Source organism: Coniosporium apollinis, assembly GCF_000281105.1.
Source record: "Coniosporium apollinis CBS 100218 chromosome Unknown supercont1.42, whole genome shotgun sequence".
NCBI classification, from domain to species: Eukaryota; Fungi; Ascomycota; class Dothideomycetes; genus Coniosporium; species Coniosporium apollinis.
Window position 1 is genome coordinate 36,714 of NW_006913304.1, and position 27,727 is coordinate 64,440.

General features: G+C 54.6%; 11 protein-coding genes across 11 annotated transcripts; 5 read left to right on the forward strand and 6 right to left on the reverse strand.

Annotated features, from left to right (window-relative positions):
• Nucleotides 1-313: 313 nt before the first annotated feature.
• W97_07570 (uncharacterized protein) lies at nucleotides 314-1,303 on the forward strand (the record flags this gene model as incomplete). The annotated part of the gene is made up of 1 exon (XM_007785439.1): nucleotides 314-1,303. One exon carries the CDS (start codon nucleotides 314-316, stop codon nucleotides 1,301-1,303), a length of 990 nt encoding a protein of 329 aa, XP_007783629.1.
• A 34-nt stretch (nucleotides 1,304-1,337) lies between these two features.
• W97_07571 (uncharacterized protein) lies at nucleotides 1,338-2,479 on the reverse strand (the record flags this gene model as incomplete). The annotated part of the gene is made up of 3 exons (XM_007785440.1): nucleotides 1,338-2,220; nucleotides 2,389-2,415; nucleotides 2,463-2,479. The coding sequence occupies 3 exons, from the start codon at nucleotides 2,477-2,479 to the stop codon at nucleotides 1,338-1,340; spliced, it is 927 nt and encodes a 308-aa protein (XP_007783630.1).
• Nucleotides 2,480-3,243: 764 nt separating this feature from the next.
• Nucleotides 3,244-3,906, reverse strand: W97_07572 (uncharacterized protein; the record flags this gene model as incomplete). The annotated part of the gene is made up of 4 exons (XM_007785441.1): nucleotides 3,244-3,432; nucleotides 3,504-3,572; nucleotides 3,640-3,704; nucleotides 3,762-3,906. The coding sequence occupies 4 exons, from the start codon at nucleotides 3,904-3,906 to the stop codon at nucleotides 3,244-3,246; spliced, it is 468 nt and encodes a 155-aa protein (XP_007783631.1).
• A 692-nt stretch (nucleotides 3,907-4,598) lies between these two features.
• On the reverse strand, nucleotides 4,599-5,980 carry W97_07573 (translation initiation factor eIF-5; the record flags this gene model as incomplete). The annotated part of the gene is made up of 3 exons (XM_007785442.1): nucleotides 4,599-4,874; nucleotides 4,931-5,905; nucleotides 5,957-5,980. 3 exons carry the CDS (start codon nucleotides 5,978-5,980, stop codon nucleotides 4,599-4,601), a joined length of 1,275 nt encoding a protein of 424 aa, XP_007783632.1.
• An 866-nt stretch (nucleotides 5,981-6,846) lies between these two features.
• Nucleotides 6,847-8,580, forward strand: W97_07574 (uncharacterized protein; the record flags this gene model as incomplete). The annotated part of the gene is made up of 4 exons (XM_007785443.1): nucleotides 6,847-6,961; nucleotides 7,012-7,324; nucleotides 7,377-7,790; nucleotides 7,851-8,580. 4 exons carry the CDS (start codon nucleotides 6,847-6,849, stop codon nucleotides 8,578-8,580), a joined length of 1,572 nt encoding a protein of 523 aa, XP_007783633.1.
• Nucleotides 8,581-8,890: 310 nt separating this feature from the next.
• Nucleotides 8,891-10,504, reverse strand: W97_07575 (uncharacterized protein; the record flags this gene model as incomplete). Its single annotated transcript, XM_007785444.1, has 5 exons — nucleotides 8,891-9,596; nucleotides 9,659-9,783; nucleotides 9,979-10,051; nucleotides 10,168-10,249; nucleotides 10,312-10,504. 5 exons carry the CDS (start codon nucleotides 10,502-10,504, stop codon nucleotides 8,891-8,893), a joined length of 1,179 nt encoding a protein of 392 aa, XP_007783634.1.
• A 533-nt stretch (nucleotides 10,505-11,037) lies between these two features.
• Nucleotides 11,038-11,721, forward strand: W97_07576 (ribosomal protein L37ae; the record flags this gene model as incomplete). Its single annotated transcript, XM_007785445.1, has 7 exons — nucleotides 11,038-11,080; nucleotides 11,153-11,159; nucleotides 11,267-11,334; nucleotides 11,391-11,411; nucleotides 11,473-11,508; nucleotides 11,564-11,590; nucleotides 11,645-11,721. 7 exons carry the CDS (start codon nucleotides 11,038-11,040, stop codon nucleotides 11,719-11,721), a joined length of 279 nt encoding a protein of 92 aa, XP_007783635.1.
• Nucleotides 11,722-12,429: 708 nt separating this feature from the next.
• W97_07577 (uncharacterized protein) lies at nucleotides 12,430-14,389 on the forward strand (the record flags this gene model as incomplete). The annotated part of the gene is made up of 2 exons (XM_007785446.1): nucleotides 12,430-12,763; nucleotides 12,819-14,389. 2 exons carry the CDS (start codon nucleotides 12,430-12,432, stop codon nucleotides 14,387-14,389), a joined length of 1,905 nt encoding a protein of 634 aa, XP_007783636.1.
• Nucleotides 14,390-17,111: 2,722 nt separating this feature from the next.
• W97_07578 (uncharacterized protein) lies at nucleotides 17,112-18,149 on the reverse strand (the record flags this gene model as incomplete). The annotated part of the gene is made up of 2 exons (XM_007785447.1): nucleotides 17,112-18,008; nucleotides 18,072-18,149. The coding sequence occupies 2 exons, from the start codon at nucleotides 18,147-18,149 to the stop codon at nucleotides 17,112-17,114; spliced, it is 975 nt and encodes a 324-aa protein (XP_007783637.1).
• Nucleotides 18,150-21,223: 3,074 nt separating this feature from the next.
• On the reverse strand, nucleotides 21,224-23,212 carry W97_07579 (uncharacterized protein; the record flags this gene model as incomplete). The annotated part of the gene is made up of 3 exons (XM_007785448.1): nucleotides 21,224-22,864; nucleotides 22,930-23,045; nucleotides 23,155-23,212. 3 exons carry the CDS (start codon nucleotides 23,210-23,212, stop codon nucleotides 21,224-21,226), a joined length of 1,815 nt encoding a protein of 604 aa, XP_007783638.1.
• Nucleotides 23,213-24,616: 1,404 nt separating this feature from the next.
• On the forward strand, nucleotides 24,617-25,871 carry W97_07580 (uncharacterized protein; the record flags this gene model as incomplete). The annotated part of the gene is made up of 3 exons (XM_007785449.1): nucleotides 24,617-24,654; nucleotides 24,816-25,221; nucleotides 25,563-25,871. 3 exons carry the CDS (start codon nucleotides 24,617-24,619, stop codon nucleotides 25,869-25,871), a joined length of 753 nt encoding a protein of 250 aa, XP_007783639.1.
• Between the last annotated feature and the right edge of the window lie 1,856 nt (nucleotides 25,872-27,727).

Below are 27,727 nucleotides of genomic sequence, written 5' to 3' on the forward strand. Positions count from 1 at the left end.
ATGCCGCTCATATTTGACAAAGCTAAATCGCAAGGCCACCTGGTGTATCTAGAAGGTGCAGCGCAGCGCCTTGCTACATGCTCAGCCACGACATACTTGCGAGGCCTGCACACATCGCTCTTGCTTGGTCTAAATATATAGAGGATCAGGATCCGCCGGGTCCGCCTCTCTTACAATGCAGCTCATGGATTACGTGGAGATGTATACACCGACAAAGGTTCGTCACGCGACCGGCTTTATTGCTATATGCGCAGAATAGCTAATGTGGAGGCAGAGGATCGCATCTGAGCCACAGCCTTGGTCAACTATCGCAATGCCACAGGTCTCTCTAGACGCTGCTGGTCTCGTCGCTTTGGCTGACCTTGCTACGACTGCGTACCGGACAGCACTTACTGGCACATCAGCCTTTCTGGATGTTTTCGTGCTCTGCCCCGGCCTGCATCGGCAACAGACGGCGCCAGGGCTCAACGGCGGCGAGTATCCAGCCGTTGCTGCCATGACCAGCGGCTACGTCTTCCGGATCGAGAATCCGGCAACAGTCGTTTATCTCCAGAAGGTCGGCCTGACAGGCCAACTAACGACGTTGTCCGTTACCAAAATCAGGCATCAGCACCGAAGGCTGGCGAGATTGCTATCCATGCTCTACACATTTGAAAACAGTACTTTCATCTCGTCCGTGTCGTACATGTGTGCCATCGCTGCGACAATCATCGTACTATCCCTCATGATCGTCTTAGAAGACTGGTGGGGCGTCTTTGTTATCCTTCTCCTCATGTTTGCCCGGCTCTGCAACAGCTTCGTAATCCGCAGACGCAGTCAACTTGGCTGGCAAGGTGCCAGCGAACCCGGTGAAAATGGCGATTTGCTTGTTCTTTTGAGCCAGGACCGATGGATCCGGATGCGTGGAGCCGTCGATGATCTGAAGGCTGTTACCTCCGGCCAGTGGCTCCGAGACCCAACTTTCATCGAGAGCTCAGTCAGCGCATTTGCGACTTTGCTGGTGTACCTAGATGCAGCGCTAGCCAGCAATGTCAGCCAGCTGGGCAAAGTGCTTCTACTGGTGCTGTTGGTCAGTTCGGCGGCGCTTTTATCCATCGCGAATGTGAGGACCGATGAGTTGCAGATGCATGGATACATCGTCGAAGTCAACGGTCCACGCAGGAAGTACGAGAGGAGGCTGCAGATGGCGGAAGAACTAATCCAGGAGTCAGGAAGAGATGATTGGGCAGTGCAGCTGGGCATGATCAGCCGGAACGTGGACGACACTACAAAAGCCAAGCCCGAAGGTGTGGTGACAATGTGAGATGGAAAGTCGGTCAGAAGAACGACTACTTCTACTAAGAAACCCTCGAGAACACCGAACCCCACAGATCACGAAGGCTGTGGCGACGCTCATGCCGACGGTCAAGTGATCCGTAGCCCGTGAACATGTCCGCGTCGCCAGCCAGTCCCACGCGTCCGCCCATCTCTGGTCCCTCATTGGTGAATTTCACTCTTTGCACTCTGGCTTTTCTTCCATTCCAACCATCATTATCGTTGTCCGTTGCGTGGAACACCGCCACCGTCTCCTCTCCTAGCTTCATGAACATCCCGTGACCTGGCGCATACGGTCCTCTCCCTGGTGCGTTTTCAATCAACGGTTTGTTGCTCTTTCGCCAACTTCTCGGGTCCATCGGGTCGCCGCCTGTGTACTGTAACGTCGCCATCTTGTAGTCTTTGGTCCAGGATCCGGCACACGAGTACACAAGTCCCCTCCACCGCCCATCGGCTGACTCGAACCACTGCGGCCCTTCATTGATTCCATGGTCTGCAGTCCATTCCCACGGATGCTCCGGCGTCGATATTCGCACCGGTTGGCGCGCTGCCGCAGTCACAGGATCACTCAGTGGCACGATGAAGAGCTCTTGCACAAGGTCTGAAAGGTCCGCATTATCGAACGGCCATCCTGAGTACACCAAGAAGAGCCGGTTGTCGATGCTGAAGACCGTTCCATCGATTTGCCATTGCTGCTGTGGCAGGCCTCGGATGAGTCCTAGGTTCTCCCAAGTCCCGGCGGTGGGATCTGTGTCTGCTGGCGGACCACCGAGAACGTACATTCGGTGTGATCTGTTTCCCTGAGCTGGGTGAGCACCGGCGACGTAGATGTACCAACGGCCGTCGATGCTGTGGAGTTCTGGTGCCCAGAGCTGGGCGGTGCAGTCGGTATCCGGGGGTGGGCGCCTAGATTTGGTTAGTCAATGTATTCAACTTAGAGTTGCGACTGAGCTAGAGTCACAGAAATCTATCGGTCATGCTGGTGTATGTGCAGTGGGTTCTCTGGGTACACTACCAAACTACAGTTTTTTCGGCGTTATCCTGAAAGCCTGTCAAGCTGTCGGCGGACCATACTTCCACTCGGTCTCCGGCAGTGAAAGACTGTCGTTGTTAGACCGGTGAATTGTAATGATTATGATGTTACTCACAAGATAGTATTTGCCATGAGCAGAGGTTATGAATGGATCGGGAGTTGAAGTCCGTGTTATAGTAAGGAGCGCGTTTTCATAGTCCGCCATGAATTGGACAACACTATAAGCTGTTGCCGTCGAGGACAGCATTAATAAGAGAGCGTACAGCAAGCGCATGATCAGCATTGTTTACTTACTGAACGCGGATTTTCTGCAGACTTTATATCAGTTGGCAAGACTCGCCAACACGGCGCTAATACTCAGATGTGCGGTTCAGTGAAAGTGTGATCCACAGATCAGGACACCATAAGCTGAGGTTGAAAAGGGGACCCAAGAGGGAGGCGGTGCCCAAATCCCAACACCTAGACGATAATAATATCTATTCCAGAGGAGCAAGATGTTGTAAGCACAAGCATCTGACCGCGCGTTGTGAAGTGGGGCTACACCTGAGAAACGGCGGTCCTCTCGAAAGGTTTCGCTGCGCACAACATATCTGGCAGCCAAGACTTGTAGACGCCAGAGAGCTCGAACTTTCCAACAATAAGTAGGCCCCTCATCATCATCAACGTCAATTGTTTTTATATAGCTGGTGATGCAATACCGCTCAATCATGCGGCGCAGCGTCGCCCAATGCTGAAATTGGGTATCAGGCACAACCCAGATCTTTTCTGAGATGACCAGTCCCTGAACGACGCCTATCCAGGACTGCTGAAGCCCGTCTCCAAGTGCCCGGATGCTTCCTCAACCACAGCGCCAGACGCCAAATCATGTGTGCCATTTCATGCCCACCGTTCCGCGCTCACGGCCTATCTGTTTCGCCCTCCACATCCTGCGCCTTGACTAACCGCCTCAACAGCTGCGCCACCGCCTTCGCATCCTCCTCCATCCTCACCTCACTCCCGCTCTTCTTAAGTGTCTCCAGCTGACCGAAAAGCCATAGCTCCTGCAGCTGGTGTATGAACGTGAGGGTTTCCTCGGTGGCTCGGACCTGTGCGCAGTGTCAGCGTCAGCAGACTGGAGGAATGGTTGCGTACGAGGGTCGGAGGTAGGAGATAGTACCAGAGATGTGGTATGCACCTGCATCTGCAGGCTGTTCTTCGCCGTAGAGTTGAGGTCCGTTTCTTCGGCCTGGGCAACTAATAAGCTCTCCGCTTTGCGCAGCAAGCAGCCCTCTCATGTAAAGCAGAACGCATACTTGAAGAAGCCCAACAGCAGCTTCAAACTGCGTGATCAGTGTACTCGTAAGCCGATCAATGCGCTCTGCCACACCAGCCATTAGCCCAAAACTTCATAGAAGAACAGCAGCGCCGCTCTTACTGTTCATCGAAGCGGTATTCCGCATAGAGGCCTCCATATTCCCAGTGCCTATGATGGGCCTGACTCCTGAAACCTTCTGAGCAGGAGCAGAGGGAGTGACCCGACCGCCGCCTGGCCGTTTATAGCTGGTGGGATTTTGGGTCATCGGCAGCTTCGGCGTCACTTTCGAGCTTTATCGATAAGGCGGGTCTATTTTCGGAGCTCGATCGGCTTGGCAGGCACCAAGGCAGATGTAGGGCTGAGATGCATGGTGAGCAGGCGGGCTGTGCGAAAGGCAGAAGGCACTTTCCGGACTTCGAATGGAGATACGGGCCGTCCGACGGTGTTATAGCAGCACGGAGAGGCATATTCTTTCGGGAGCTGGCAAGAAGTTTACACCCCTTACGTCACCCAAGCGGCATCGTACAGCTCACCGACAAACGGCGGAATGTTTGGAATATACCGCTCGAAGCCCGATGAGTTTGCCATATCCAGAATGCGGGTAACTCGGGCAAGTGCCGCTTCGCTGACTGACACGATATACAGGCAAGCTCAATGCATTGCAGAGCGCAATCAGATGGATGTGCTGGAGGAGGATATTGTGTAACACTAATAGAGTAAACTACAACGCAGCAGTGGAGATGACCAACACGCCCTGAAACATCAGAAAGACTGCAACAGGACACAGTGTATAGGAGCATTAATGACCACCAAAGATACCAAGAAGCAGAAGCACCAAGCATCGGCCACGATAGCTGGAACAAGTGGCCACAGTGCCCCGTTCACGCATCTAGTTTTCGGCGGGTAAAGATACATGCCATCCCGGGCCGAAAGCACGACGCGTTACGACAGCAGCAATCACTCATCGTCCGATTCATCCTCGCTCTCAGCCGTCTCGAGCCATTCGATGAACTTCTCGGCAGACTTGCGGACCTTCTTGCTGGTGGCGAGGTCGACATACTTCTTGCTGGCCTTGGAGCCCCAGGCCTTGAGAACGTCATCCGAGACGAGGTCGTGCTGGTAGTACTTTACGAGGATAGGCGAGACCAGAGGGATGAGGTTGGGCTTCTCATTGCCAACGAAGCGCTCGGTGCCGCCAAGAAAAGCTTTTTCATGCTTCTCGGAAGTGATCATCTGTAGCGGAAGGTCAGAGTAACATCCACATTGAGACCTTGCCATGCGGAACGTACCTTCTTAAGCATTCCAGCGCGAGAGTCGATCTGCTTGACAATGCTGTCATCGAAGATGGACTGGGCAAGCACAGTGAGTGTCCTGTGCTTTGTCTCGATGCCGAGTTCTTTGGCGCGGAGATAGATCTCGACGTCCTCAACTTTGGAAACGCCGCCTTTCTCCTCGGCAGTCTTCAGAACCCAGGAGCCGAGCTGTTCATAGGCGTTGGCCTCCCCTTCGCCGTCTTCTTCATCGTCGCCAAGGTTGAGACGCCTCATGTCGGCCGGAGCCTCCTGGGCACGAGCCCTGACAGCCTCCTCAGACATATCAACGGTCCACTCAACTTCCTTGGCGTCGATTGCATCGATATCCTTGGCTTCGGCGTTGATACGGCGTGTGAGCTCGTCATCACTTCCAGCCGCAATCTCCAGGTCACCGTTTTCTTCAGCATGGTCCGACCCGCTGCCACCGTTGGGACTTCCATCACGGGAATGGTCATCATCGTCTCCGTTAGCGGCGGCTTCAGCCTCTCTCTTAGCCTTGCGTTCAGCTTTCTTAGTTGACTTGTCTTTCTTGCCCTTCTTGGGCTGGTTCTTGAGAATGAACGAGCTGAGTTTTAGACGCAAGTCAACATCGGAGCGTTCGCCACAGGCCTTGCAGTCGAGCGTGATACGACCATCCTTGATGTGGACAGTTGTCTCTGGGTTTTTGCACTTCTTGCAGAGAACGAATTTGGAGATGAAGCCGTCGAGATAGTCCTGAAGCTTGGACGCCTCGTGAGCGCCATTAATGATCCAACGATCGTCGGCAGGGTTGGTGTTTGTTTGGGCGCCGAGCTCGAAGCCGAAGTACTTGATGACATAGGAAGGGGGGCGAGCCAGAGAGTTGGCGACGCTGCTCAGATTGACGATGACGGTCTTGATACCGTTGCCTTTGCCCTCAATCTTGGACTGGAGACGCTCCATCTTGTAGCGGTAGAAGGGATCGGTGACATCCTGATGCTTGTTAGCGAAAGTCTTGAGTAAAGAGGTGTGAGGACTACATACCCGGCGAATATTGATGTTGGCCATGTTGGCGGTTGGAAGAGAATCTGCTTAACGCGAAGTGCCGGGTAGGATATGCTTAGGGAAAGGTGAAATCTTGGCCGTAGGTGACAAAGACATGCAGTAAGTGCAGGACGCGGAATGTCTGCAAAAGCGAGAAGGGAGCTCTTAAGAAGCTAGCTGTCAGCCGTTGGTGCAATGGTAGTTACACTTCGGCTTTCTTGATATGCGAAATGTTTGCTGCTTGGGCGGCGGCTCGTTTCGAAATTTGTGGGCGTGGCGCGAAGACATAAAGCGACGGGCGGTCGTCTGTGAATCTCTTGGGTGGGTTTGGTGCGGGTTGTAGAGGCTTTGAATGCCGGCGGTAGGTTTGCAGAAGCCCGTCAAAGCTGACTTTGATGGGATGCGGTTTGCTGCTTGGATAGGAGCTGTTGGGTAGTGATGGGCTATTTGAAGGGGCTCGGGCGCTGGGAGGAAAGTAGTGTTAGAAACAGGCCGAAGAGGTTTTTCTTCGGCAGAGACTTTCAGTCTAGCGATCATGCTTTCCCACACTATGCCCAATCGGGCCGCAAGTTCATCGTCCATCAAGCACACAAAGCCCTCCTGGTTGCCAGATCACCACGAGCAAATGCCAGCAAGCGCAGCCATGCGTGTTTATTGTCCGCTCAGCAAGGCGGATGGAGAAGAGTGAAAGCTAGTCAAGTGGTTATCGCTGCTTGAGTCTCTGCTATGAGGGCCACATAACACGTGAAGATGACACCCTGGCCCTACTTTCGTCTACCTAGGTACTTTTCTACTGCTCCAGTAGCCCGAAAAGATCCCGCATATCACTTTTCCCACTGACTGTCCTATTGATTGCTGTCCTTCCATGCTGTTTGGTCGCTGCGCGGTGAATGTGTACCTGCATGATGAAAGTCAATTACTCTCTTTACCTGGTGACAGATAACACAACTGCTATACTGGGGGACCGAGACCTTTGCTGGGTGGTTGAAGAAGCCGTCAAGGGAGGTGAGTTGGTCAAATATATCCAGCAAGAGACTTTGCCTGATTTGGATCAGGTGTTACTGTAGTGCAGCTTCGTGATAAGACCAGTGAGACAGCGGGGCTGATCCGGATTGCCAAAAGGCTGCATAATATCACTAAAGGACATGATGTGCCTCTGTTGATAAACGACCGCGTCGATGTAGCCTTCGCTGCCGGTGCCGAAGGTGTACACTTGGGCCAGGATGATATGGATATCGAAACAGCGCGGAAGCTGCTCGGTCCCAATGCAATCATCGGTGTTACTGCGTCCTCACGAGAGGAAGCGAGGCAAGCCGTGGAGGGTGGAGCGGATTACCTGGGTATAGGGACACTTTTTACCACTCCCACGTCCGTAAATTGTTGCTAAAAGGGGTGATTCAACGCTGACTTCTCCCCACAGTAAAGAGAACACCAAGTTCATTATCGGAACTTCAGGCACACGCGATATTCTTGATTCATTAGCCTCCTTGGAACAGCAAGTCAGCACAGTGTGCATTGGTGGTATCAATGCAACTAACGCCCAGCGGGTGCTTTACCAATCACGCTCGCCATCTAAAGGTCTTGATGGGATTGCTGTCGTAAGTGCTATCATGGCAGCGCCAGATCCAAGGAAGGCTGCCCAAGACCTGCGCGAGCTTGTAATGAGGCCTCCGCGATTCGCCGCTGAGAGCGATGATAAGAGAACGCATGCAGTCGACGAGATTCTCAGCAAGGTGCCCGAGATTGTTGCAAAAGTCGGCGCGCAGGCACCCCTTTGCCACAACATGACGAACTTGGTTGTCCAGAACTTTGCTGCAAACGTGGCCTTATGCATGTAAGCCGTTTCTCCTTTCCCTACACCAAACCGCAAACAGGGTGTTGACTGTTGTTCCAGCGGTGCAAGTCCCATCATGGCCAATAATGGCGACGAAGCAGAAGACCTCTGCCAGCTAGGTGGAGCTCTGGTTATCAATATGGGTACCGTAACCCCAGACGGACTGCAGAACTATTTAAAAGCACTCCGCTCTTACAACGCTGTCGGTGGCCCGGTCTTATTCGACCCTGTCGGAGCCGGCGCCACAAAGCAGCGCCGCGAAGCAGTCAAGAGTTTGATGGCCGGCGGCTGGTTCGACCTGATCAAGGGTAACGAAGGCGAGATCAAGACTGTGTCCGGCGCAAGCGGCGTCCAACAACGCGGCGTCGACAGCGGAGCCAGCACGCTCAGCCTGCAGGAAAAAGCTACTCTGGTCGCGCGGACAGCTGCTCGCGAGCGGAACATCATCCTGATGACCGGCAAAACTGATCTTATCAGCGACGGGAGCCGAACATTCGCCATCAACAACGGACATGAGTACCTAGGAGAGATCACGGGCAGTGGATGCACGCTCGGCACGACTGTCGCTGCTTTCATGGCTGTCCACCGGGGGGACAAGCTCCTCGCAGCTATCGCCGGTATATTCATGTACGAGATCGCAGCGGAACAAGCCGCGAAACGTGATGATGTGCGCGGTCCAGGAACCTTTGTCCCAGCGTTTTTGGACGAAATATCGGCAATCAAGAAGCAAACAAGCAATGGTCAGACAGGGTGGCTCTCTGCAGCCAATATAGAGAGAGTCAACTTATGAAGACGCTTCATAACATAGCATACCAATATTGAGAAGCCATTGCTTTACGTCGCGCATGCCAGGCTGCCTTTGTCACAATTGTCATGGTTCTTCTTTCTCATAACCCTGGTTCACGCGGTGGCGTATTCGGAGCATCATTGTCGCTTGTTACGTGCTGAAGACTAAAAAAATGCCTTGTGTAGTGGCACCATCTTCCACAATGTCCACCAAGCTGCAGCATATATCCTCTTATCGTCTAGCCAACATCTATGTCATCCAACTCCACTTGTCCAACACGTAGCGTCTACCATATGAACACCCTACCACTGTGCTACTCGTCAAGGAGTCTGGCACTGATACCAACCTTAGCACCCAGCAACCTCTCCACATACTCCTCGCCCAAGGTAGCCGGCGTAACGATGCCGCCTCCCATCTTCCGCGCCTGATTCTCACCACCGCGCAGAATCACCATCGCCGCCTCCGCCATCAACAGTCCAGTCAAGTAGTACCCATTCCCCTGATACTTGAACTCCGCACCAGCACGGCGCCCTTTCTCCTCATCCGCAACCCCAATAGCGCGGTACTCCAGATAATCATTCTTCGAAGCCTCCTTGCTGGGGCCGTCACCAGGCTGGAAGACTAGCTTCTTGAGCAGCCACCTCACCGGCGGCAAAACCAGCAGCGTCATTCCGATGCTGAGCGCAAAGTGCCACAGCACGCCCGTGAAGGTGTTGCGAGCTCTCATCCACGCGTTGAAGCGGAAGCGGGGGCCGTAGTACCTGCCGCCGTCGTAGAGGCCCCAGGAGCGGTGCACGATGGTCGTGTCTGGGGCGCCTTGGGGGTTGTCGGTCAGGACGCCCAGATCAGGGACGGTGCGGATGCCTAGCAGCTTGGTAGTCCATGGCATGGGCCTTGCTGGACTGTCTGGTTGGACTGGCGAGAGCGAGAAAGGCTTGAGGGCTGACCCAATGGATTTGAGGGAGTAGTGGTCGAAGAGGGAGAAGACGGTAAGGAGGGTGCCGCCGCTGGGGCGCGTGCTGTGGGTACGAGGCGTCAATTCTTAGTACGTTTAAAGCGGAATGGATAAGGTAAAACCCACTTCATCACGTGTAGGCTGAGAATTACTTCGGCAGTGGCAACTGAAAGCTTTCTGCGGAGACATTCGACGAGCACCCAGGCAGTGATGTCGGCTGGGACGCTGTCGATGCCACATTGAGGGATCATCTGTAGTCGATTTTAGTGGCTGTGGAGATCAAACGGAAAGACTGGACAGATGTTTGACGGGAAGAAGCCTCCGAGATCAATGATCGATTTTGCCCTCATGCGCAAAACCTGCGAAACCACCTCTTCCATAAGCAGATCCTAAGGCTGCTTGGAGTCCTACGACGGTAAATAGTGATATAAAGAAACAGATCTTACGATAGTGCCGTTGGCCTTGGCTGTCTCGTGGTATTTTTGAACCATATCACGCACCCATGGCGTTTCACCAGTGCTGACGGAAGCGGTCAGTTGTTGTCCATAAATAAGATCTCAACAGCTTGCCAGTCAACATAATGAGTGCCATTGTTAGCGCAAGCCTTCACCGCAGGCTCGCCGTAGAACATATACGGGCCTACTGAGGTGATGAGTAACTGCGTCTTCTTAGCAAGGCTGTCGAGGTCTTCTTCGTTGAGTTCGGCAATCTCGATCGCTAGTAGCGGCGCATCAGCAATGTCGTTCTTCTTGTTAAAGATGATGGGCGTGACTCCGTACCTGGTGGGTTGCGGTTGGGGTTGAGTGACTTCAACTCCTCTACTACAGCGGCAAGCTTCTTGTGATTGCGACCTGCCACAGCCCATCGGAGGTCTGTCGGCAGGCATTGAGTGATGTGCTCTGCGCACAGCTTTCCCGTGTAGCCAGTTGCTCCTAAGAGGACAAGCTCATATTGGCGGTCGTTCGTAGACATTGCACGTTCTGTATAAAGCGGAGTCGGTGTATGATAGTGATGAACGGCAGTGCGAAAAAGATGCAGCTAAGCAAATGCAGACTTTCTAAAGGGATATCTATTGATGATATATGGCTACTAGCGATACAATCAAAGCACTTGAAGTACTCGAAGCACGGATGAAGTCATAACGACTACGCTCAAAGAGTCCGCTCTTCGCGGCGGGCGGTTTGGTCAGCAAGTACGCCCTCGACAACCACACCGCACGTTGTACAAAACTTATCGAGGTCTGCCATGTCGCCGGGTACGTCTCCAAGACCTTCTCGAACTGCAGTGAAGAAATCCTCGTATGCCGTGAGCGGCGAGTTTGCTAAACTTCGAAGGTGCGCAAGTGTGCTGACGACGCTAGTACCAACTCGGACTGGGAACCCTGCCAAGGCTTGTGCGAATCGCACATCGAAAATCAACGACGAGAGCCGACGAGCGAGGACGACAATCAACTTTCTCACACCCTCGACACCACCGTAACATCAACCCCCCAAACCCACGACAAGATGACGAAGCGCACCAAGAAGGTCGGCGTGACCGGCAAATACGGTAGGTCTCTCTCGTAGCAGGCTGCGCGGAATCAGTTTTAGAGCGCTGAATCACTAACACGACCGTTCACAGGCACACGGTACGTTATCCAACAGCGTTCGATTCTACAGCTCCCCCATCTCCTTTGCGACTGCCGAACCCTGCGAGCATCGAGATTGTGGGCATATACTGAGCATGCATAAACAGTTACGGCGCCTCGCTCCGTAAGCAGGTGAAGAAGATGGAAATCACACAGCACGCACGATACACCTGCAGTGAGTCGCCCCAGCTGGCTTAGAAGGTATGCTGTGGAGACTGATTCTTTGTGCAGCATTCTGTGGCAGGGAAACAGGTGAGACCTAACAACTACCTGGCGCGTAGCTTCTGGACAGGATATCTCACGCTGCGATTAGTCAAGCGAAAGTCTGTGGGTATCTGGGAGTGCAGCGGTAGGGTTTTCTCCGGTTGTTTCCTTAGAGTGTTACATGCTGACGCCGTGAACAGGATGCCGGAAGAAGATTGCTGGTGGTGGTGCGTTCTACGAGCCCCATGCGACAGGCGCAGGGTAGCTAACTCACTCTCCAGCTTGGACGGTCTCGACACCGGCTGCGGCGGCCACCAGATCTACGATTCGTCGTCTGCGGGAGATTGCGGAGGTGTGATCGGGGTTCGGCGTATGGCAACACGATATGAGAACCTCTACTTTACGAGGCACTGGAAGGGGGAAACACTCAGCCGTCAGCACTATGTTCTTCTATGCGCTTCTGGTCGATGCGGTGGCGGAAATTCGATTGATGTACCTTCGCAGCTCGAGTGGGTCCTGTCCTGTGTTTCGGATGGTCCGATCAAGATTGCATTAGCGAACGTCAGAGCAAATACACATGAAATACTCCAGCTCTCCTCCACTACATCGTCAGGTCGTCGAACAGGCATCACGCTGCATCGAGCACCTCGTTACCATACCGGAGTCTTTAGGATTGTGATTCACGTGAGATACTCTGCGATGCACGATTCAGCGTACGCAGCCAAGTTATCTATTCATTTCGGCAGCTGTTTATGCGACATGTCAGTTTGCTTGCCGTACACTCTAGTCAAGAGTAGGCTACAACATGGGTTGGTCCCCCATATATTTGATACTCCCCTCGCTCGTGCACCCTAGTCGTGCACATGGTGATTCTCCGCAGTGCTCCCGTGGCCCTGCAGGCGTTAGCGCGTCGCTTAGCGTCATCTCAAAAAGCCGTCCTCTCCGCCGCTTCCCTCCACCATCGGAACAACGACTCGGGATGAGAACACCTGCAGTTTCATGAACACCACCACTCTGCAGAAACAACGCCTCTGCTCATTCCTCTTCACTTTCAACCCTCCATCCCATGGCCGACACGTGTATCGTCTGCCTCGGTGACCTCGACGGCGGCAGCTCTGAGCTCTCACCTCCAGACGGCCAAGCTGTCAATCACGATGATGCGCTTGGATCCGCCACGGGTACTTCCGCCAATCATCATCTCGAAACGCAGGGCCACAACCACAACCACGCCCACGCCCACGCCCACGCCCACATCCCCGACGACGAGCTCATAGCCCATCTGCTACCCTGCGGCCACAACCTGCACAACGACTGCCTGAAGCCTTGGGTGGAGAGAGCAAACAGCTGCCCAATATGCAGAGCCAGCTTCAACATGGTCGAGCTCCGCGCCAAGCTGGATGGTAAGTTCGTGCAACACTTTTACTTCCGCGGCTTGCAATGCTAACTCTGCTGCAGGCCCGACCCTCTCTTCCTACGCCGTCTTGGACAAGCAGCAAGTGGCCGAAGTAGATCCCCTCATGATTATCGACGACGAAGATAACGACGATCTCTTTGATGAATACTCCGAGTCTTGGGAACCGTGCCTGGTATGCGAAGAGTACGGCGATGAGTCGCAACTCATGCAATGTGATGGTCCTGGCTGCACTTCCAGCTCTCATGTTTTTTGCGCTGGCCTAGACAGGGTTCCTTCCGGATTGTGGTTCTGCCACAACTGCTTAGAGCATCAACAGGCGGCTGCTGCAGCCGGTCGCGCATCTCCCGGAAGGCGTGCGGGTTCTGCGCGGCGTGGAAGACGTGGACATAGGACACCCAACGAGTGGGCGAGAGTTTGGCAATCTGTCCGGAACCGATTGCACTTGGATCTCGACTTCCCCTTTGACGACGAGTCCGCTGACGAGCAGCAAAGGGCCGCTGCTCAACGTCGGGAATTCAATGAGTGGCAGCGCAGATTCCAAGTTGCCGCTCGTCAGGGTAGTGGCGACAGGTTCAGACGAAACGCCGCCGCTGTACTCCGCCCTCATACCCATCGTGTGGCCCAGGAGCCCCCCAAGCCCGAGTCTCAAGAAGAGTTGCGGGCATGGAATGCTTTCGACAAAGCCAGAGAGGTTCAAGGAAGCGCGCCACCAACAAACCGGAGAAAGCGGAAGTCCACCCCATCCTCTCCCGCAGAAGGTCAACCTGGAGAGCCCGAGCGGAGACTGAAGAGGCCTTGCACTCGAGTTGAGCGGTACCAGGAAGGCAGCTCCACCGATTTTGCTCCTGAGTCTTCGACCGCTGGCCGGGCTGGATCTAGGAACACTACTGTGGCGCCGTCGCTTGCCTCCGAAAGAGCCAATGGTGCAAGCGCTCCCAGTTTCTTACAGTCGCTACTCAAGGAGGTAGAGACGTATCCGGCGTCCGTCCATTCCGGCACCGAAGGGCTGCAGAAGAATGCAGGCAATCTGTTTCTGAGTGACCAGTCGCTATCCCCGGGACTTACATCACCGGACGCCTCGCCTGGAGGCTCAAACGTCCCAACTCCGCGTGCCATGACGCCACCTCCATTATCACTCTCTCGACCAGCATCGCCACCACTAACTTCGATGATATCACCCGTCTACCCAGCTGTACTGCCGTATGCGCCTTTCTCACCCGCCGACGACGACCGTGTTCAAGACCACGACGAGAACGATCGTGCGAGGTCGCGACATCGCAAGCCGGACCATCCTTCCCCAGCCACGAGCCCCGTTCGTGCGAACGATGTCTCGTCACCGCCACGCACCACGATGTCGTATTCGACCAAGTCGGAGATACAGCGCATGGTGAAGGCGGCGCTGAAGCCGCGGTACCAGAAGCAGGAAGTCGACAAGAATCAGTACACAGAGATCAATATGAATGTCTCGCGGTTGATGTATGACAAGATTGGAGACGCGAACGGGTTGGTAGATCAGAAGTCTAGAGATGAGTGGCAGAAGGTTGCTGCTGACGAGGTCGAGAATGCCGTCAGGTTACTGCGTGCAGCCGATTCAGCGTCCGCGGCGTCGTAAGGGATTGTATTCTTCGGCATTGCGGGACCTTGCCTTTCTGGAAGGTGTACCGGACTCATACAGCGAGCGTGGGCGTCTTTATAAGTGGGGAAATCTATCTTCGAGATCACATCTGGCGCAATAGGAAGGTCTTGAGGGGGTCTTCGGCGAAACTCTAGATACCCTTGGTACCATTTCGGCTGGAGGCGCTGGTGACGATTGGGATACAGGTGTTTGCATAGGCACGCTCATTGCGTGCAGAGGGAGAAAATCGAACACTTCTACAAGGAGTCTAACGCTTTTGTATATCGGCCACGCCAACACACTGTAAAATGATCGCTTGTAGTATCTGGTTTAAGAGATTAACCCACCACGACGAGGTCGTACTAATCCCTAGCATCACGTGATTCCCACGCCGCACCGTCAGGTTTGAAGTATGAACGGGCACATATCTTTGGCTCCTGCTCATTGTGATTATGGCTGTTCTGTCATCGTCACTCGAAAGACAAAAGGTGTCAGCTCAAAGCATCCGGATACGTTGATGCAGAACAATCGCTTCAACTGCGGCAGCTATCGTGGAATACGCGAGCCGACTGAGAGCTGTCGATGCTGAACCTGGTCATGCTCCACGTCTCTCGTGGCGTGTGGAAGATCCGCGCATCGGACGAGACCAGCGGTCGTGCTGGATATTCTGGCTCGTCGGTACAAAGCTCCCAACGTTTTCCTTGTCCTTGATTCTTCCCCGTGTCTTTCCGACCGTATTCAGCGCCATCGTGGCGGCGGCAAGTCCACTCAACCGCTCACATCCAGCACTTTACGACCCAAGTCTCATTTAGCCCTCATTAGGTTGCCCTATAAATGTCGACAGTGTGCACGGAACTATCAGAGGACGCTGCCTCAACACCTTGTCAAGACTGGCGAGATCCACGGTTCGGAAGTCTCGGAGCTCACTTCCAAGCTTCACCGGCTCCTGGTGATAAATGATGGGTCGCCGATTCAAGTTTCTCCTCAGATACCGATGGCCTTAAAGAGACTAGTGTCAAGCAGTTGGCAATATTGCTAATAGCGCGGCCAAAATATACCAATCAACCGAGTTCACGTGACCACATAGTTGAACTTGAATTGGAGGACATTTGGCCGCTGAGCTGATGCCTAGAGATGCTGCGCCCATTGAAAAACACGTTTCATATAGGTAGGTTCGTTGACAGATCGCACAATCACGTTCTCGTAGTCGCTCTGCACCTTCAAGGAGCTCTGCTTGATCGCTCGGCAGACTCCATCTGACTCTAATGGTAGCCTGAGTGGCATCCCAAACTTCATCGTTGTCCTTCGATCTACGGCTTGTGCGTATCATCGTGGCCACTCGGTACTCGGGTCTTCCTCGCAGCTCGCATTACCACCCCCTTCTGTCACCAGACTTCGACCTCTCTTCTAGGGCAGCTTTACTAGTACTGGCCTCAGCGAGATCTGACGCAGTTTACTCAGTTCTTCTCATCGATGCCTACCCCACTCGGTCAATAGTTGGGGTTCATTACTCTAGGGCATTCTCCGTCCTGGCGAACCCTCCGCAGAGAAATCTCCGCGTCACTCTTCCCATGAAGCATCGCTGTCTGCACTTCGGGATCGGCTCTTCAGTACTCTGAGGAAGTGCTATGGTCGGCACGAAGAGGAGCGCAGGCTGCACCTGCACAACATTACGCACATTTCGCTCTACCGCCTCCCCGCGGAGCTTTTATTACGGCTTGAAGAGCACATGACTGGAGCTGATGCTCTCGCGCTGCGTGCCACCTCGAGGCGATCTCGCGGCGATCTCGGTGCTGTTTTACACGCACAAAAGGATGACCATCTCTCATTCTTACACACACTGCGGAAAGACCTGTACTATCACTGCTGCAAGCGTGAGCGCCAGGGTCAGCTACCCAAGACTCACGCCGTCTGCTCCGACTGCCTGATACCACACCCGAAAGAACTGTTTTCAGCGGAACAACTCGTGGCGCCACCGGAAACGTGACTGTGTCAAGGTGTCGTATGAGTTGTGCGAATGTGCTCCCATTACACCTTCGCACAGCGCCAGTTACTGGATCGCTTCAATGGCAGTTACCGAACGAACTCCAACTTGGTAGTCTCGGTTCCGAATTCAAATGCGAAGACCAGGATCATCTTGCGGGCTTCATCAGCATATACAACTCCAGAAGGGTTCAGCTCTATGGACCAACGTTTCAGCATTTCTGGCAGTCGACATACCGGGCTGTGTTCATGTCCTCTCAAATTGTTCTCGAGTGCCCACGTACTGCGATCGCAACCGAAGAGTTGAGCGTGAAAGCCCTCAGCAAGTACGAAGAATCGATATGCCCACACCTTCGCTTATGCGACCCATAGGTCATCAGAGCGGTCCGATCGCACTTTCCAATATACCCGGTAGATTCTCATTCCTACTCTAATGCCATGTCATGTAGCTCGGTAGAGTGCTTAGGATCTCCACCCCTCGACAGACCTGTTGCCGCATGGCAACGATGCAGCGCGCGAGACTGCAACACCACGTTCATATTCAGAAGAATCCGCAAATTCACCCCCGAGGGATTAGAACGGCTCAACGACAGCATCGTTCTGAGCATGGAGCGAGACTTCGGACCCTCAAGAAGGTTACGGACCCCAAGTGGCTGGCGCAAGTCATGCCGCCAGAGTTCACCGCCAGTGTCGAACAGAGCGGGAATGGCGATACTGGTACACCTGGCGGGGCCTCTTAAGTCTCTTGACCGTGTATAAATAGGACAGTGGGTGACAGCCTCCTTCGATCGTCTTCTCGCCTCCTCTTCCTTTGCATTCTCGCCTCTTCCATCCGGTAAAATTTCTCTCGTTCTTCTTGGGCCTCCTTCAGCATTCTCCGATATTCTACCCGCCGGTTTTCCTCCTCCCGCTGTCGTTCTTGTTCCCGCCGCCTTATGTTCGCTAGTCTCTCCTCCTGTACCCTTTCCCGTCTACTTTCCGTTTGTCTTCCTCTTTCCTCATGGTAGTCACCAGGATGGCGATCGTGGATTGCCTCGACTGTACGACGAGACGGTGGCGGTTCGAGCGCGGTACTGGCTAGGCTTCTGCGGAGCGCCTCCTCAATCGCACTACGCTCCATAGCATCAGCCATGTGTCGCTCGAACATGTCTTCGGTCGTAGAATCCTCGCCGTGCTGACCCGGAGATGCTTGCGTCGATCGCTCCTCTTGTGTTGTTCGAGAGGTAGATCTGGACCGCGCATCGACAGCTGGACGAGGGACAGACAGAACTGTAGGCGAGGGTCCGGACAAATGCCCAGGCGGAAGTGAAGGCAGCAACTGCTCCCCCGCAGTATAAAGTCGTCCGATTTCTCTCAGCTCGGCCGCTGTCTTTTTCTGTAATGGATGTGCGTCGAGATATGCCTCCGCCATAGAGGCAACCTGCCGATTCGGCACCGCCGCTTCAGCATTTGTCCGACATGTGGGACAAGTGGTGTTTTGGCCAAACCAGCGTTTGATACAGTGGCCACAGAAGGTGTGGTAGCAAGGGCAGAGAAGGAGAGGCTGGTGGAAGATCTCGGAACAGATCTGGCAGCTGAGCTCGGATTCTGGGCGCCAAGTTTCCGGTGTCCTAGACGCTGAGCCGCTTGAGCCCTGAGGCGGTACTGAGGTCAGAAACGGTCTTGATGCGGGTCTGTCCTGAACTGCGGTGCGTACCTGTGTTGGATTTGTTCCGAGTGGACCAAGGAGAGCACGGTTGTCTAGGTACTGGTAGAGCCTCTTCCTAAAGCCCATAATGGAGTTGTGTGGACAAATATTCTAATGCTGTCTGACTAGCAAAGCTTCGTGACAGCTGGAAGGTGACAGTGGATCTGAGTTGAGACCGGGCAGGCCGTTGTAAGGCTTGGGAGGCACTATATATACCACCTGGCCGTGTCCGATGCGTAGTCTGCATAGTGGCTTTCCTGTGCTACAAATAATGCCCTCCAGCAAGATGACGCGGTAAATGCGCTCTTAGCCTTTCAGCTCTGAATCCAGCAGCCTGACATACTTTGGCTTGGCGCTAGCTGCAGACGATATACCCATCGGACACGGCCGGGTGGTGTAGAGAGTCCCTGACAAAGTGGCTTGGAATCTCCATGAATACTGAGCAGCTAATGCGGACTACCCACCTGGGCATCGGACGTTGCAGGATGCTGTACGAGCAAGGCCACCAACATGCGCATCAGCTGTTAGTCTGCCTCGTCAGGCTGAAACCGCCTCGCATGCAGGCATCCCAGCTGCCAGCGTTCTTCGTTTTGTCGCTGCGGGATTAGAAAAGCAGCTCGACCAGGAGTGTCCGATGGATTGATTGATTGCTGGTGCTGTCTACTGACGGCTCCTGGTACTCGTAGAAGCAGGAATTGCAATATCGACCGTAAATGACGAAACACAGCCCGCGGTCGCCAAGGAAGCGAGTGGATGACTGCCGCCTGCAGCTGGGGAGGCTGAGGACTCGGTCAAAGAAAGAAATGCGCTCGAAGATGTGCCTGAGGGAATCGAGATTGTGGCCAAAAGACATGTATACACGCGCCTTGCATAAGGAAGACGGCTGTCAACTCTCTTATCACGTAACCGAAAGAGAGTTGCGACGCACAATTGATCTGGGCTACCGTGCACGCCGGACAGGAAGTAGGCCTCGCCGTGAACGTAACCGTTTAGAGCTGCGTCGATAACGAAGCTCCCTTTATAATTAATTCAATGCTTCACAACAACGCCTAAACAGCCCACTAAAGGCTTGTCCGTCTATCGGTCGCTCGTTAGATTCGCTACAGCAGCTGTTCGTGGATTACTCTATAAAATTGACGGTGAATGAGCGGTGGCCTGCTGTCGCGGTGAGGTCTACTTCCCGCCTAACGTGCCGTGTTATTCTCTTCACCGCTTGGTGAGTGGGATTGAGATAACTGTGATGGTGGTGAGGTTGCTGCCGGAAGTCAAGCCTGCAGAACATCAAACTATCACATGAGAGCCAAACGGTGCGAGAACTCTATCAAGTATGTTACAGCCAACATCCGCCAGCGCTTCCCGTCCCATTCACTACGGAGAGAGCTTATGTCACACCCAACCGCTTCCCGTAGCAACACAACGGCGTGCCACCAAACGTATCCAGGCCTAAAAGCATGCAAGACCCGTGACCAGAGTATCAAAATCGCCCCCCTGCATGTACCGGCTCGGAAGCGCCATATGATCTACTCGATCAAACCATCCCTGGAAACCCCGACCGTCCGCTCTCTGCGGGAAGCTCAACAAGGCAAGACCACACAGCCACTCCCACACCTCTGATGCTTACACTCTAGATTTGAACATACCGGATTCTCCCAGTGCGTCTCAAGGCGGCACACGCAACAGACCCACCGCTTCCAGCCCATGTTGAATGGCGTGTGCTGGAGGCCCAGTTTGCGGACATCGAGTGAGGAAGGCGGTTTCGAGTCCGGTGTTTCAGGCTGTTGAGCTGCCTCCGTTTGAGACAGCTCCATGCTGGGGACGTTGCCGAGTTGCTTGTGCGCTTCGGTGTTCCGGGTGTAACAGGGAGCGGGCTCGATGATTGGTTCGGGGACGACGAAGGTTGTTGTTGGCAGAGGTTCCATGCGGTCGGGTGGTGGTGAGGCTGGTGATGGTCTTGGTGAAGGGGATGAGGGCGGAGCAGTATGAGGCGTCGAGCTAGCTTTCGCTTTACCCTTTCCTCTGGCCGTGAGTGTGTCTCCTTCAGCCGGCGCGGAAGACGAGGTGCTGTGCGATGTTGGAGATGAGCTGTTTGTGGTCGTTGTGAGGGCGGTGGTGGGAGAAGATTTCAGTGTGAGTGCTGCGACGCCCTCGGCCGCGATACGCGTCGGCGTCACGGCCAGATCTTGAGGTGAGCGCTCAGTCGGCTTCGGCATAGCCGTAGGTGATTCAGGAACAACGGTGACCGTCGAGCATCCAGATCTTGAATCTATGTCTACGCTTTCTGAGTTGGACGAATGTGGTTTGCTGAGCCTCTTCGACCGCGTTCGAGATGATGGGGGAGTCGTCGCCTCAGGCGTGCAGGGTGTGAGCACGCTGGACGCGTCAGGTCCCTTCGATGAGGAATCATCAAGTGACGGCGTAGACGCTGCAGGCGACGCGCTTTCTTGGCCAGGTGCAGAAACATCGAGGACCGGGGCGGACGGAGACTGGTCGCGGCGTTTGAAGAACCGACTCATGGGAGCCTTTAGTTTTGCCATCAGCATGAATATCGCCTTCGGATGTGGAGTTGCGGGTTTGACTTCGTCTTATGATATGGCGGGAAAACGAGGCCGCCGCTTGTTCACTTCGGCCCGGGTGTACGTGCAGACAGTTTGGTGAAGCTGGATCGTAGTGTGTTTAAGTACTTATCTTCCTCTCCCGAGGAAGGATGCGTGAGACGACTGAAGCACAGAATGTTGGGTTGGATATGGTTTGACGGGGAGGAATGAAAGACTTATTACACGAGAGTCGTCACACCGCGTTTCCCAGACAGTCACACGACGGGCTTGGGTGAAGATTTGGAGGCAAAACACTATTGAGTGAAGCGGGGAGAGATGGATGGTCGTGAATCAATGTCTGTGGGGGAACAGCGGTCATCGTCAATGTGAGACACGATAGCAACTGGGAGACTCAAAGAAAACACTACAAGCTTTGGAGCATTAGTGAGTGATTTGGATAAAGATGAACATGGCTGTCCTATGCCTTTAACGTGACGGACCCTGAGCAAACTTCATGTCTCGATTGCCCATTTCGACGCCTTTCCCATAGATTCATCAATATCGCCGAACACCGATGAATACCTAGCCTCCTCGACGGGTATCGCGCGGGTAATTAAAGGAAAACTTTCACCTAGCATTCCTGAATTTCCCTCTCCGCATCTCCTCTTGAAGGCTTTCTTGCTGACTAGGCAGCGGCGCCCGCCGCCTTACCCCACCGCCTCCATTCGAAGCCCCAGCTACGCCCGGCAAAGGCGCTCCCACGTTCGGTGGCGGCACAAGCGGCAAGCCTTGGAAGCCTCCCGGCGGCGGCTGCAGTGGAAAGCCAACGGGGGGCGGAAACCCTGGAGGAGGTAGCGGTTTGCCGTCCGGGCCAAGAAGCGGTATCGGCGGCTTTCCGCCCCACAGCGCCGCCAGCTGTGAGAGATCCATCTTGGAAGGGTCGAAAGGGGGAAAGCCTGCAGCAGGCGGTGGAATTGGCGGTTGAGGCGCACTTCCCAGTCCTGGCATCTGAGCACCGCCTGTACTTGTGCCGTCCCTGCCGAGAGATATTCCAGGTAAGCCAGGCAACGCCGCAGCTTGCGTCCGCGGTGGCATGCTTTGATCGACCAGCCCCTTTGCTTCGTCTTCCGCTTCCATTTCTTCTTCCTCGCGCATCTGTCTCTTGCCTTCTCTGCGATCATACGTGCCCTGCGCTTCAGCAGCAGCTTGGCCAATGTGAAACCGATCGTTGACGTATGCGCTCTCTCCAGGACGTGCTCGGGTCCAGAAGCGGGTTATCCGGTCGTTCGACCCGGATGCCAGGATGTGACCTACCGGGTGCCAGTCAAGGGCATATATTTGCAGCTCATGAGCGTATGGAATGCGGTGAGCTGGGTATATCGATTGACTTGGAGCATTGGCAGGGTCAGAACTGTCATACGGCGAGAGAGTCTCCGAAATTCCAGGCGGAGGATTCGGCTCGTCGAGAAGATAATGCATGATGCTGCCATCGGATCCGGCGGTAGTCAGCAGATTCCGGTGGATCGGATGCCACGTCAGAGTCGTCACGTCTTTCTCATGACCACGAAGCAGAAGCATGTCGCGCATCATGCGCAAGTCAAAAATCCTCGGCGTGTGATCTCTAGCGCACGTTGCAAGCAGCTGTCCCTGAGTCGGCTCGAACAAGGTCTTGGCAATCTGGTTCTTATGTCCATACAGAGTAGTCAAGCACCGGCCAGTTCTCGGGTCCCATAGCTTGACCTTGGAGTCTTTGGAGCCAGAGACGAGTAGACCCTTATGCGGATGCCAATCCACCGCCTTCACCTCCCACTCGTGTCCCCTGAGAGTACTCTCCGCTGTCCCTCCAGCGAAGTCCCAAATTTTGAGAGTGCCATCGTCAGACGCACTGACGAACTTCGAGTCTGTCGGAGAAAAGGCAAGATCTCTGACAGGCAGATCATGTGCCTGCATCTTCCTTACGAGGTTGAAGTTTGGCTGCCAATACTTGATCATACCGATTTGGTCCGCCGATATCAGCCAATCGTCGCTATGAGAGTATTTTGCCGCGCGGACCGCCCCGTCGTGAGCCTGCGATATCGTCTCAAAATTGAAGCCCGTGCCGTTCCACACAGTGAACTCTCCACTTGTCGCACCCGTGAGTACGCGCCTGCCCTCGGGCGTCCACCTCACGACTTGTATTGGATGTCTCTGTTTGTTGAGCGACTGGTGCAGGTGCTTGACTGGAACGGTGTCGGCTGCGTTTGAAAGCCTGGCGGCGGGAGGTAACATCTGGGAACGGCCCCGCTCGTCAGTACACGAGTTTGGGGAAATGAACGTCTGGCATAGTGACTCACGTCTACGACGTAGCTCGGGCTCGGCCTTTCAAATTCGGCAGCTGGAGTGCCCCTGTAGCGCGGTCTTCGATTGCGCATCCACTGCACGTATGTCGAGCTGTAATCTGTTACCGGTCCTGCGAGGCGCAAACGGTGAGCTTGTGCCTTACTCTGGGAAAGCCACGCTGGCAGTGGCGGCCGGGAGCTCTATTTTCTCGAATCACGGTGGGCATCGGCGACACGTACTTCTTGCTCGACTTCGCGGCCCGTCATGGCCGCCATAGGGTTGGAAGTCGCGGTCCATGGCAGCGGCACTGGAATTACCAAGTGTGAAGATTTACTTCTGCAGGCTTGATTGTACTTGTAGCGCAGACGTGCAGAACAGAAGAAACACCTTCGAGTATCTGGCTATCAAATATATTTTCAAATGGCGCATGTTAAACGGAAGGCGGATCAGATCGAAGCGGAGCTCGACGTTGCAGGTGAACGGAGCTCGAGCACGGACCGGGAGCTTCAACTTCAACCCGAAAACACCCAGCCATTTACTCTCGAGTATGGAGTACCTCAGGTGTAATCCAACTACATTCACCACTGGACTGGACTCTGCAGACACTTGGGGAATAGCCAGGCTAAGTCCAGGCGAGAACGTTTGTGAGTTACTGAGCAACTTCTAGCGCTTAAGCATCAGTCACTCAATATATCCTTGATTGACGAAGCGTTTTTGGGTGTCCAGTCCTGTGTCTAGGAGTAGATCACGACGCAGCGACGCACCTCTGCAAGGCGCACGTTGCCGGCAGCAGGTCATTTGCAGCGAATCGGCCCGGCTTTACAGATCGTCTTAGGGCTCTTTACAGAGTACGTTGTGGGCCCTAATTCAGACGTATCTGACTGGGGGCGCTGGAATTAAAATACTAGTATCGTCTCAGGACGTCGAAGCTGTTGGGTACGACAAGCATCAAACAGCTGAAATACAATCTAGATCGCAAACGCTCTGGCTCCGCGACATATAGAAGACAGATGCAGTGAGACCAGTGTCAAGTCTATTGCATCACGCTTCACCGCGCGGCTGCTACGTCCGGACTTGCACTGGACATGCATTCCAAGCTTCTACCGAGCATCGTTTGGGCGATATTCCGCGCCATGCGTGATCTTGGGACTTTCTTAATGAGTATCAGCTACTTGCGGGCTCTCCAGTACCTAGTGATGTTTGACGGATTCCTCTCATCATGAAGCTGCTCCGCTACCATCAGTCGACGGGATAGTCCATCATCCGCACGCGGAATCTCAGCGTCCGCGAAGCGTCCAACATGCTCGACAGGACCTTGATCAGAAGCTCGCAGCTATGCGTTGGGACTGTGAGAGGAGCACTTGATGGCATTCAAAGGCCTAGGAAAGAACGCGTGAAGTCGGCGGTCGGTGGCTTGCCGGTCCGCTACGAAACACCATGCCGAGCATCACGAAATTGCGAGGATATGATTGGCTCGGCGATAACGGCTAAGCAGCTGCACATTTCCAGGCGAGGCTGGGCTGCGAGCGGATGAATAGTTACAACATCCCGACGACACTGGGTGACCTGAATATCGTATATAGTCCTCCTTCCCCAGACATCCAAGAAGCATTCTGTCCGTACACCCAAAACCCGTCCACCTTCCAAACCCTGTCCACCTTCCAAAATCATCGCAACGAAAAGCTTCCAGAAACCAGCGCCATGATTGCGTACTCAGTCACCGTGCCCAAGGAGTACGGGTAAGAAGCCTCCCAATTGTTCCCCCACCTCCACCACGCACTCCGTACCCACAGCTACGCCATTCCTTTCGTCCGCCCAGACGAGCAATCCTCTTCCTTCGGCGCTGCTCCACCCTCCCCAAACCCTTCATCAGCCGTCAACCGCTGACCCTTGCACACAGCTATGTCGTCCTCGCCGCGACCTCGACCTTCTTCCTCAACTTCTGGCACGGCATCCGCGTCGGCGCCTTCCGGCGCGCCGCCCAGATCCCCTACCCGCACCCGTACGCGACCGCCGAGCAGATCTCCTCCGCCTCGGCCGACAAGAAGCAGGCCATGTACCTCTTCAACTGCGCGCAGCGCGCACACGGCAACTACCTCGAGAACCATACCAGCATGGTGATCGCGATGTTGGTCGCGGGGCTGCAGTATCCGAGGACGGCCGCGGTGCTGGGAGCCGCGTGGGCGGTTTGCAGGATCCTCTTCGCGACGGGGTATACGAAGGCGGATAAGCAGGAGGGGAAGGGGAGGCTGGCGGGGGGTGGGTTCTGGTTTGCGCAGTTGGCGGCGTTTGGGCTGGCGGGCTGGGTGGGTGTGCAGATGATCACAGGACAGGCGTGATTGAGTGACAGAAGGTTAGAAGGGGGTTGGTGGCCGCAGCATCTACAAATGATAGGTATCGCTACAGATACACCGGAAGCCTACATCCGACATAAGTTATAAGAGGGTAAGTAGTTGGCAGCATCTTGAAAGATTACACGCGATACAACAACTCCGACTTCTACTTCCACATGCTACGCGTGAGTTGATATCGGGCCCGCCCTCCGCAACACGATTGGGTGCGTGTTGACGCAGAAGCGGCCGAACAGAGAGGTAGACTCATCTCATAGCACATATTACAAGCTCAAGGTCTCTAACGTTACGGTTAGGCGAACGGCTATGTCCAAGCCGTGCCCATTGTTACGGAGAGGGGTCGGGCCCGTAAGGGCGAGGAGAAGAAGGAGAAGGGGAAGCCGCAGAACGCGCACCGCCTGGTGGTGGTGGCGTATAAGTTGGACGAAGAGGTGGGAAGAATGCTGGCCGGGGACCAGGCATCCCACCTCTGCCACCACCCCGTCTGCATCAACCCGGACCACATAGTGGTCGAGAGCAAGGCTCTCAATGAGGCGCGGAAGCCCTGCCGTGAGATGGTACGTAACTCACCCACCTACCCATTCTGGAATACAAGGAGATACTAACATTAAATGTATAGGGCCTCATCATCTTCACGGAGTGGGAGGGGGTGGAGCTGCGGCTTCCCCAACAACATGCCTGTCCGCACCTCCCGCCATGTATTCGGTGTTCTCATCATCAAGCAGCAGTAGCACCGCGATGTTTCTATCGAGCCCTTACATATGGGCACGGATAACAGGAAGCTCCACCCTCAAGCCGACGAACAGCATCGTGAAGCATCACTGCGCGCGCCGTAAAGCGGCATGACGACTGGAACGCGGACTGTGGCTTGGAATCGTTTTCCTTTTTCCCTCTACGTTGATCAGGGAGGCTTCTTAATGCTGGTGGCGGCTGGCAGGTTGAAGATCTCTGAGCAAAAGCTGATTTGAGGTTGGTAGCAGAAAACGAATTCACTGCGTTGGAAGCTCGCAATCTTCAAGGAGTCAAAGCAGTTCCGAAAGGGAGCCGCGAAAAGGCGCTGAGCAAGGACGTATTGAGGCATTACCTCATCGTCGACCGCCGGGCGGCCGGAGCTACTCGTGCGCGTGGGGGCCGACGCGGTCGTGGTGGTGGTGGATATGCTGGAAGGGAGCCCAAGGAAGGGCCGGAGGGTAGCTAGTCGGACAATAGCCGAGAGTAGAGTTGTGTGGCGCCATGCCGGGCATTGGCTCTTCTCTCATGCCTATACTCACAATCACAAATCAGCATCTACAGACTCCGCCATGAGAACCTGACTTGAAATTAATGATACTCACCTATGGCTCCAAATAGCAGAAAAAGCATACAACGGCGAAGACTCTGTCAACTCTCGTTTTGTCTGTCTTCAAAAGCACACAGAAGATACAAGACAAGACAAGAACTCAAACAACACAAGAGGGGACGAGGGAGCGGCGCAGATATTCCGAGCGGCAACATCAGGAGGACAAAGGGGAAATCACCCTTGCGGTGGTGATGGCGTGGAGCAAGGCGGCTGGTATGCTGATGGCGGCAGCGGTAGCTCGGCTCTGGCTTGCATCGACATCACCTTATCTATCTCCATACACTCATCAGCATCTTACTGGCTCAAAACAAACAATGCAGGAGAGACTCACAGGCTGCTGCAAAGAGCGGGAACACGCAACCCCCAATAGGAACATAGGAAATCCTCGTCTTCGTCCGTCTAGAAGCATAACAAAAGGGCGGAGAGTCTGCATTGGCTAGGCGCGGACGGGCGGGAGAGGTCGTGGTACTGGCGACGGCGCGGCGGTTTGGAACGTTTGTGCAAAAGGACGTATGGCGGCGTTGCGAACAGGGAGTACGCCGCAGAAGTTCGTCACGGTGTTGCGGAGGTGAGAGGTTCGCATATGTGTAGACAAACTACTGTGAACGGTTAGAAACAGCGTTATCTGGGAAGATATGATGCGTCTCACATGCTGCTGGGACGAGGCCGAAGCGAGAAACGTGGGAAACGTTGTGGGAAGATTTCGAATGAGAGATCGGTAAACAGTATGGACGGAGGGCAGCTGGTCGGACAATGGCCGAGGAAGGAGTAGTGCGCCGTCTTGCCGTACATATGCCGACCACCCAGTCCTGTGCAATGGTATAGGTACCAAGGAGAGAGCCATTGAATCAGCCCTATCTCTAAGGCGGGAGGCTTCGGAGTGGGGCAGCGGGGAGTGAGGCGGGCTGCGGCGGCTGTGGCCGTGGTGAGTGCGGCGGGAGCAGTGGCTGTGGGGCGGGAGAGGGTGTACGTCTACGCGGCTATGGCGGCGGCAGCGGTGGTCTCTGAGGTGGTGGGCAGGAGACTTCGTGGTATTGGCGGCAGGCGGCGGTATGGAAAGCTTCGAAGAAAGGACCGGATAGCACCCTGGAGTTTTATCAGCGGCCAGGCACAGAACAGCCT